The following is a 9426-nucleotide window of genomic DNA, read 5'->3' on the forward strand; positions in this document are numbered from 1 at the left end:
GCAAGTTGGAATTCTCTTACCAGGAAAATTATCTTTAGAAAATGAAGGTGAAATAAAGAGGTTTTTTTTAGCCATGCAACAGCTGAAACAATCTATCACTAACAGGCCCGCACTACAAGCAGCACTAAAGGGAGTTTTTCAAGCAGAAGGAAAATAAGACCATATGGAAATCTATTTAAATCAAAAACAAAAAAGTGTTATGAAGTTTATAACATAGGAGGGGAGAAATGGAAGGACAATGATGGGAGGTTCTTAATCCATAGGTGAAATGATATATTACTTGAACATAGACTTTGGCAAGCTAAATGTGTACATGATAAATCCCAAAGCAACCAATAAAATACTATAACAAGGGGTTATAGTTAATTAGCCAACAAAAGATTTAAAATTTTCTTTTAAAAAATCACAGTTGATTTAAAAAAAACACTTCAAAAAGAGGACAAAAAGAACAAAGAATATATGGGATAAATAGAAAAAAAGCAAGATGGTAGATTAAAAACCAGTCCAATAAATAATCACATTAAGTGTAAATGGTCTAAACACCCCAATTAAAAGGCAGAGATTGGCAGACTGGGTAAACAAGCTATATTTAGCTTATAAGAAACCCATATTAAATATAAAGACAGAAATAGCCCAAAAGAACATGAATAAGAAAAGATATATCATGCTAATACTATTCAAAAGAAATCTGTTTTGGCTATATTAATATAAGACAAATAAGATTTCATAGCAAAGATAGCACCAAAAGAAGGTCTTTTCATAACGATAAAGGAGTCAGTTAAAAGGGGGCATAATAATCCTCAGCATTTATGCACCTAATAACAGAGCTTCAAAAACACACAAAGCAGAAACTGATAGAACTGCAAGGGCACTGATGGCTGGAGGTTGTGTGCTGACCACTACCCAAAGCTGAGCATCCAGGCCATCCTTATGGGGACCTGAGCATTGCATCTCCGTGTCCACCACTGGGCCCTGTGGTCCTTTGAGTCCATGTTGGCTGGGAACAGAAAGGCCTCTACCCATTTGTTCTGGGATTGAGCAAGGACAAGATGGGTGAGATAGGAGAAGTAAGGCTGGGCTTCCTTGCTTCACTGGATGCTTGCTTCAAGCTTTAGATGTGCTGGTTTTCTGAAGCATGTGCCAAAGCCCAACACAGACCTGCTCTGGTTCCAGACCCTGAAGGCTGCCTCCTCAGGGGGTGAGTTCCCCCTCCCTGGAGTGGGCAAGAAGGGGTTACCTGTTGGGACATCACAGGTGGTGGAAGGAGCCCTTAGCTAGGTGTGTGACAAGATGAGAATAGTAGCTGCATGGAAGGTTGTTGCCACGATTCAGTATGCTTACATACATAAAGTGCTCAATAAATGTGGACATACTTGTGTGAGTGCAGACCAGACCTTGCTTCATTCTTTCCTTTAGTTCATTGACTCCACAAACATCATGCTGGGGACTGATAGGAGTGGAGTCCCTTCCACTCTGAGTCAGACCCTGGGCAGGCCTTCATGAGAACTCTGGGGATCACACGTGCCCCTTGGCACCAAATAACTACATGCCGTTCGCTTGATTCCCGCTGCCTCCTCCTTCCCACTCAAACTGATGCCAAAGTGCTCTCCTGCACTACCATGTGGAGATCCTGGACTTGCTTCTCCAGCCCTGCTGGCTTGGGGCTTATCACCCCATGGTGCAGGTGCTGTGTGCCTTCCTGTCTATATCTGCTCCATTCCCTGACAACGTGGTCAGGTCAAAGTCTTGGGGAGGTCCCATCTGACCCTAATGGTTTGTAAAGCTGACGTTTCTCCAAGAGTGTTAAATTGTTTGCTTGGGTTGATGGACGCATACCTCCCTGAGCACAGACCCCTTTGATACGTGACTCTGCAGGTCTTTCATCAACAGGTGGAGGCTATTCCCCACCTCTTGCTTCGGGGCTGGCCTGGAGACCCGCTTTGACCATTAGAGGTGGTGGAGAAGGGGCTGCAGGTCGCACCCTCCATCTTGCTGTCCTGACACACCACATAAAGAAGCCCGGTTGCAGAGGGGAGAGAGGCCCAGCTAACAGCCCGGCACGTGAGTGAGGCCGTCGGGACCATCTGGCTCCATCCACTGCCACACGTCTACAGCTGCATGAGGGATCCCGCTGGTGGGCAACCAAGGCCGGCCCGAACTGCCGACCCCCAGACCAGTAGGCACGTAAAACGGTGGCTGTGTCAGACCCTGGTGTGGAAGCCTCCTCTCCCAGGAAACTCCTTCTACACACACTTGTGCTCCTTCCTGGAAGCTCCTTTGCTCCCTGCTAAGAACCACACTGTGTAATAGTTAATCCCCTCCCAGCTGTGCTGTCTGTTTTGTCATTTAATGGGCAGATCTTTTATCTCCGCTGCCAGACTTTGAATAATCCAGGATTAGGAATTTATGCAGAGTGGGAAGGAGATAAGTAGCTGTTTGCTCTCATTTGTCTTTCTTGACAGTAAGAGGGAGACCCTAGCAATGAAGGGTTGGATGTGTTTCTGTGATAAGAATGCAAGAGGTCAGCATCTTCAGTGCTTGAAAGTAGCTAACCACAGGGCTTTTGCACGGGAGGTCAGCATGGAGGAAATTGGGCTGTGTGGTGGGATGTAGGTGGTGTCCTTGTGTTTTGCATCTAGCTTTTTGGGTGTGAGGGGCCCCAGTTCATTTTTCCAGCTGTCAATATGATTATTGTAGGACTTTGTTTTTAAGAGGGCGATTCGACTTCTTAATCAAATTATGCCCAAGGCGCTCCAGTGCATACTCCTTGCTGGCCGGGCAGATGCAAACCATCCGGAAAGAAATGACAGGATAAAGTTCCCCAGAAGAGTTCAGAACAAGATGGCCTTGGGTGGTGGGGTGTCCCTGGAGGGTCCTGGCTTTCTCTGCTGGCGGGGAGAGGGGTCAACCCCTGCTGGTACAAGGTGGAGGCTGCAGGAGAGGGGCGGTGTAGGAGGAGGGGCCGGGAAGAGGTCCGTGGCGGTGGGCGCGCAGGAAAGGCGCCTCCACCACTGCCCCAGGGGAGGATCTGAGTGGCCGGGCAGCCCTAACCTTGCCCTTCACTGTCATTTCTATCAGCCGCTGCTGCCGCCCCACCAGCTTCCTCTGCCCTCCTCCCCTCGAAAGCCCACAGTGTGGTCTGTCCGTCCGTGTGGCCCGGTGGTGGAGCTCCCTGTTGGCCTCACGGGTCTGGGTCCGGACGCACAGAATAAAGCACAAGTTTTCAGCATGGAAAGTTGGGTTTTCTGTGATTTGGTTCCAGCCTTGCTATCAGCTCTGCAGCGTCACGAGCTGTCCGAGTCGGGGCCCGGCCCTTGCCCTGCTGCCAGGGGCGGCACCCACATCCGACTTCCCACGGGACTGGTGGGCCCCGTGCCCCCAGCGGGTCCCCAGCCTCTGCTGGAGCCCACCCCGAACCCATCAGGGCCTCCTTCCACCGCTCCAGAGAGAGGAGGGTGATGGGGCCCCCTCCCTGCCCGGAGCTCGCTTGCACCTTTGCTGGGGGCCAGGGACCCGGCACATGGCAGCCCCTCCCCGGCCACCTGCGTGCCCCAGCCTGCACTGCGGGTGCCGAGGGCGCCTCCCTGACCTGCAGCAGCAAGTCCTGCTGCCGCCGTGCTTCCAGGCCACCCGCGGGGTGGTCGCTTCCAGAACAGAGATGGAAGATCAGGGGCTTCAGAGCATTAGGGAGAATAAGCACTTCTCCCTCCTCGGTTCAAGCGGCTTCACTCTGAAAAACAGACTTGGTCATTGAAGCCAGAGCCATCTGCCTTTTAGGGCACGCTGGGGAGACCCAGGGGCCATGCGGCAGCCCAGCGTGGATGGGACAGCGGGGCGTGTGTCTCCCTGGGCCCCGCGTGGTGCTGCTTCTCCCCTGGGGCCTCGGTTCTCTCCGTGCTCAGGGAGGCTCACGGGACCTGCCGCACGAGGTTTTGGGTGATGATGGAGCCCGGGGCATGGCCAGCGTCCGAGCTCCACTATTCCCTCGCTTTTCCTAGCTGCCATCGCAGAGAGGGGGCTCTTCTGATTCGGGGCCTCGTCTGGGGGCCGCACCCCCCGACGACCTGGAGGATCCCGGAGCTCCGCAGTGCGCCGCTCACCCCCTGCTGCAGCTGTATCCTTATTCCAATTTGTACAAAAGGGATTTACGGATTTCATAATTTAATTTAAAGACTTAATCCTTAATTAAATAGATTTCCCCAGCGGTCCCAGGGTGTGTTTATGTTCCCGTAGAAACAACCTTGAATGTCATGAAGGGCGTGGGCCCCTCGAGGCCCGTGGCAGGCCGTCCACCGCTCCCTGCCACTTCAGTTTCCCCACACAGCAGCCGAGGGGTCTTTCCAGGTGGGCAGCCTGGCGAGCTCCTCAGGACAGGTGCCTGGACCTTGGAGTCGGAAACACCTGTCTGTGTACTGCCCTTCGAGGCCCAGGGACCGAGCTGCTGAGGAACCAAAGAACAGAGAAGAGCCCGTCTCTGCCTCCTGGAGCCACGGGGACCAGACAGGACAGGTGAAAACAAATGGACCCAGAGCCCCCGGAGTCCCCAGAGCCCCCAAAGCCCCCGGCCAAGCGGCCAAGTCTCCTTCATGCTTCCTGTGTCTGGGGATGCAGAGCCGGGGCCCCCGGCACGGAGTCTACAGCCAGCTGGGAGGCCACACCTGCCCAGTGTGCTGGGCCTTTGGGAAGGGCGTCGAGCAGGAGGTGGGCCTCACAGCTGCCGAAAGGGGTCCTCAGGGAACATGAATGCTTCGTCGCTTTGCACTGGTCACAAGAGCATCAGCAGGTGGGCCCCAGGACATTCGCTCCTCCTTTTGCCCAAGAGTCTGTCAGAGAGCTCAGAACATCCCCGGCCATCAGGGACCACCCGCTGTTTTTTTTTTTTTTTTTTAAATCAGTGCCCCGATCTTTTTGAGTTTACCTCCTGCGGCATGTTCTTGTACAGGCACCGAGGAGCTGGACGTGAATACGGTGACCCATGCACTTGGTGCCTTCCAGGGCTGCCGGGAGCCAGACATACACACGTAAGTCCCAAGCCACCCTCTGCAGAGCCCCGTGTACAAGGAGGTGTGAGACGAGGTGGTCACTGCTGTTGGGGGGGCGGGGAGGGAGCCGTCTGCCCCCTGGGCAGGAATGCAGGCACCGGTGTGCAGGGAGCACGCAGGGAGTACGCAGGGAGCACTCGGTGTGAGTGCCCCGGCTGGCTCCCATTACAGGTCGCACTCAGACTCCTGGCTGACAGTCAGGACACAGACATCGAGAAGTACGAACCTGCCAAGGCCCCGTCTGGGCAGCCGAGTCAGCACCGGGCAGGGATTAGGCTGAGCAGAAAGTCAATGCCAGACAAAATACAAGGACGAGTGGGTCCAGGCCTGGCAGATAGTCCTCGGGGCAGGGGTAGGCACCTGGCCTGGCCATTCACCAGCGATGTGAACCTTCCCCAACTCACAAGTGGGGTGGTAGCAGCAAGATTCCCAGCGGTGGGGAGCAGTGAGTGAGCGGGGTCTGGCTTGCAGGCATCCTGACCGTGGCCCCGCGTGGGCAGAGCCCAGCGTCCTTAGCCTCCACCAGTCGCCTTCACTTCAGGGCCCGCCCGTCCCTCCTTCCTCGGCCTGCAGAGTCTGCTTAGCTGCCCAAGTCCACGCAGGGCACACGGAGAAGGGCACTCTGCAGGGTTACCCTGGGGGCTCTACTTGGGCCTCCTCTTGTGACTTTATCTCTGTGACTTTAAGAGGAAAAACCAGGAGCTGCTAAGTTTGCAAAATTCATCTGAACAGTGTTGGATGGTGCTAATTAAAACTGCTCAGGCCTCCATGAACTGAGCCAAACCAGCTGCTTTTAGCAAATTAAAGCCTCTTCTTTTTCCTCCTTAGCCCATGGTTTGGGGAGCAGTGGGGCAGGGGTGCAAGGATCAGGGGAACAGGGGGGCTGGGGTGCAAGGAGCAGGGGCCAGGGGAGCAGGGGAGCAGGGGGGCAGGGGGCAGGGGCGCAAGGAGCAGGGAGCAGGGGGGCAGGGAGCAGGGAAGCAAGGGGGCAGGGAGCAGGGAGCAGGGGGGCAGGGAGCAGGGGAGCAGGGAGCAGGGAAGCAGGGAAGTAGGGGGGCAGGGAGCAGGGGGGCAGGGAAGCAGAGAAGCAGGGGGGCAAGAAGCAGGGAGTGGGCGGGCTGACAGGTAAGAAGGGGTAGGAGGGGAAGGGACAAGAGTAAGCACACCATGGGATGAAGAAGGCAACTTCCCCAGGGGTTAAGGGCCAGGAGACGACCTGAGGTTGACCTGGAAGTGACCAGCTGGGCGAGGTGGCTTTCGATGTCCCTGAGCAGGTGGCCGGAGAGGAGAGCTTCACCCTGGCTGGGAGGGGTGCTGCCCCGGGACCTGTGCAAGGACCTGGGGTTTCCAGAGTGCAGGTGGAGGCTTTGGAAGGTGTTGGACCAGTGCACTGATCTGGGCTCCGTTGGCCGGTCCTGTGGGGCCCTGGGGGGCGGACGGTGGCCTGGAGGCCACTGCAAGAGGAGAGAGGGAACCCCAACCACGGCAGCCGTGGGGGGTCTGAGCCGGGCTTAGCACAGGAGCTGCTGGGCCCGCATCCCCGCTGGGCTGTGCTGTGTGTACCACTCTGGCCCGGTGTCCATGTCGGGGAGCCACAGGGAGCTGGGATCCCAGCAGAGGGAGGGGCTGCCAGTGAGCAGGAGAGATGGAGGGCTTCCTGGAGGAGGCGGTGTGAGAGAGGGCTCGGGTCTGTGGCGTTTCTGGGTCAAGAACGGAGGGGCCGGTGGGGGGGGATGAGAGCCCCGGGATGACGTGGAGGTCCCAGGCAGCGGCCTCATGCTAAGGGATGCGGTACTTCTGGGAGCTGGAGAAAGAGAGGAAGCAGTTCTCTGCGGAGCCTCCAGACGCCTCGACTTCAGGCTCTGACCCAGCACTGTGGGAGGCAGAAGCGGGGCTGTTCTAGGCCAGGCACGGTGACGTGGCACGGCAGCAGGGGACCCAAGCAGCAGGGGAGGAAGGGAGAGGACAACCTCATCTCCACCTGGTCTTTACACGCCCCGCGGCTTTCACTGAACTCCCACGAGTATTTCTCCCACATTATTAGCGTTGCTTTGTCCTGGCCGCTCATCAGCATCAGAGTTTTAAAGAGACGCGGCAGCATGATGCACAGCACCTTTTGGAAAGAGCACTCTGCACACAGCACCCAGTGCCGGAGGGCCTGGGGCGAGGGCACGCACGGAAGCCTGGGCGCCTGAAGTGCCAGCGTGCTTGCATCTCACTCAGTGAGGCTAGGAATGCGGCTGCTGGGCCCACTTCTCGGGCTGGGGACTCAGGGGCCCAGGCCGGCCCTCTCGGGTGGCTGCCATCATCCCCCACGGCCTCCAAAGTCACTGGGCTGGAAGGACACGTGGACACAGAGGGTCTACCTGGGAGAAGTTCACGGTCCCCGTGGAGGAAGCGCATCACCACCACAAACCCCGATCTCGAGGCCGTGCCCGAGGGCACTGGGACTGGGGACGGCGAGCAGTGAGCCAGGGAGCCGGAGCAGCTTCGGACACCTTCCCGCTGCATCGGCCACAAGTTCCAGGGAGGACTCTCTGGGCGGGGGGCGCTGGCGCGTGAGCAGCGAGCGGGTGCAAAGGAACTGGTTGTCAGGAATATGACAGGAGGCCACAAAAGCGACCCTGAGAACCAAGGAAGGACAGACAGGACCTGGGAATGGAAAAAAAGAAAGAAAGAAAAAGTGTTTTGTAGATTTAACTAAAGGTCTCAGGGTGAGATCATCCTGGGTCGGGGTGGTCCTAAATCCAGTGGCAAGTGTCCTTATAAAAGAGACATAGCAGGGTCACAGGAAGAAGACGACAGGCTGTGTGAGGACAGAGCAGGAATGGGAGGGACGCCGCCCCGAGCCAAGGACACCTGGGCCAACCAGGAGCTGGGAGGGGCGGGGAGGACCCTCCCCAGAGCCTCCAGAGGGAGCACGGCCCTGCAGAGGTGCTCCCGGCCCGAGAGCCAGGCCCAGGGCAGCCTGGCACCTCCTTTTTCCCCGACACCGAAGCTGAAGCGGCGTTCGCTAGGCGCAGACGGAAGCCCGTGCGGTGGGCCCGCACCGACAGGGAGGACTTGCTTTCAAACTTGGGTGATGTTGTAACTAAGGAAATAATTTCCCAAGAGGAGCTTCCTGTCTAGCAGTGTACTAAATATTTCGTTATTTTGAAGCTTCTGCAAGATTTGTTTGATTAAAAAACCATCGAGTATAGTTTTTAATCCACACATCTGCAGAAAATTCTTGAAGGCTCCAACTTATTAAAATGGAGAAATGAGGTTCACAGCGGCTCAGATGACACCCTGTCCCCTCCCCATATTCAATTAGCCAGACGTCCCCAACAACTCAGGATACGCGTGCAGGACAGACCTGAGATTAATTTTTCATGGGGCAGCAGACTGTAAATGATTTTTCTACTTACTTATGTAACTCGTACATAAAAGATGATGGTATTTAATCAAATACAGACCAACTGCAGATTATGCTGGATAAACTGTGAAAAAAATTCAGTATGTTCCTATTGTCTGTTGACACACGTACACATATGTATTATTGATGCACATTTGAGAGTAGCAATCCAACCCGTGCTGTTAACCCTTTGTGAATAGGCGTACGTTTGCAAGGCGTTTGCTTGTGGTTTAGAGCATTGTAGAGGCCGTGAGATCCTTGTGATTGTGGGTGTGTTGTATCATTTTCTCGTAACTGTGGCCCACCGTCTTCAGCACCACGGAGTTTCTGGGAAGACCACAACCTGCTTGGAAGAAAGGAATGTGTTTATACTAATCTTTGCCTCTCTAACCTCAAACTCAGGGTAACCAGAGTTACTTTTGGTTACCTCAATTTTGCTGGCATCTAGTGGATAGAGGCCGGATGCAGCTAATCAAGAATGAATCTTGTCTAAAACTGTCAGTCGTGTTGAGGTGGAGAATCCCTGCCTGAATGTAATGTCTGATGCTGGAGACAGCCCAGCCGCCTCTGGGGACCGGACCCCAGCGCTGGAGTCACAGCCTTCGAGGCTGCACTCACCTGCTGCTCCTGGTTCGCTTCTCCTTAGCAGATGCTCCTCCTCTAAGAGACAGCCCCAGGACCACCTGCAGGGACCACCCCTCCCTACACCAGAGCTTGGGACTCTCCAGAGGGCTCCCAGGGCACTCCACACCCACTGAGATCAGAACACCAGAACACTTGCTGCTGAGGCTAGTGGCAGGCCACAGTCGGCCCCTTCAATGGCTCATGAACCTCACTGGCCGCATAAACTCCACCTTGTTTATTTCTGTTTCCCCAGCAGCTGTACAAGACCCAGAGCCTACTTGGCTCTGAGAAAGGGTTTACTTGCTGACTGGCTGGATGGATGCGTAGGGGAATGGATGGTCGAAGGGTGGTGGATGGATGGATGGA

At 55.4% G+C, this 9426-nt stretch overlaps 1 protein-coding gene across 1 annotated transcript in view; it reads right to left on the reverse strand.

The window, feature by feature from the left end:
• The window catches only part of LOC116641366 (ficolin-1-like), a 55659-nt gene extending 48106 nt beyond the window's left edge, over positions 1-7553 (reverse strand). Inside the window, exon 1 of the mRNA XM_032419025.1 lies at positions 7409-7553. Coding sequence (XP_032274916.1) covers positions 7409-7553 — 145 coding nt within the window. The remainder of the gene's footprint in view (positions 1-7408) is intronic.
• Between the last annotated feature and the right edge of the window lie 1873 nt (positions 7554-9426).

The sequence above is a fragment of the Phoca vitulina genome, unplaced genomic scaffold (genome assembly GCF_004348235.1).
Source record: "Phoca vitulina isolate PV1807 unplaced genomic scaffold, GSC_HSeal_1.0 scaffold21, whole genome shotgun sequence".
Classification (NCBI taxonomy): domain Eukaryota; kingdom Metazoa; phylum Chordata; class Mammalia; order Carnivora; family Phocidae; genus Phoca; species Phoca vitulina.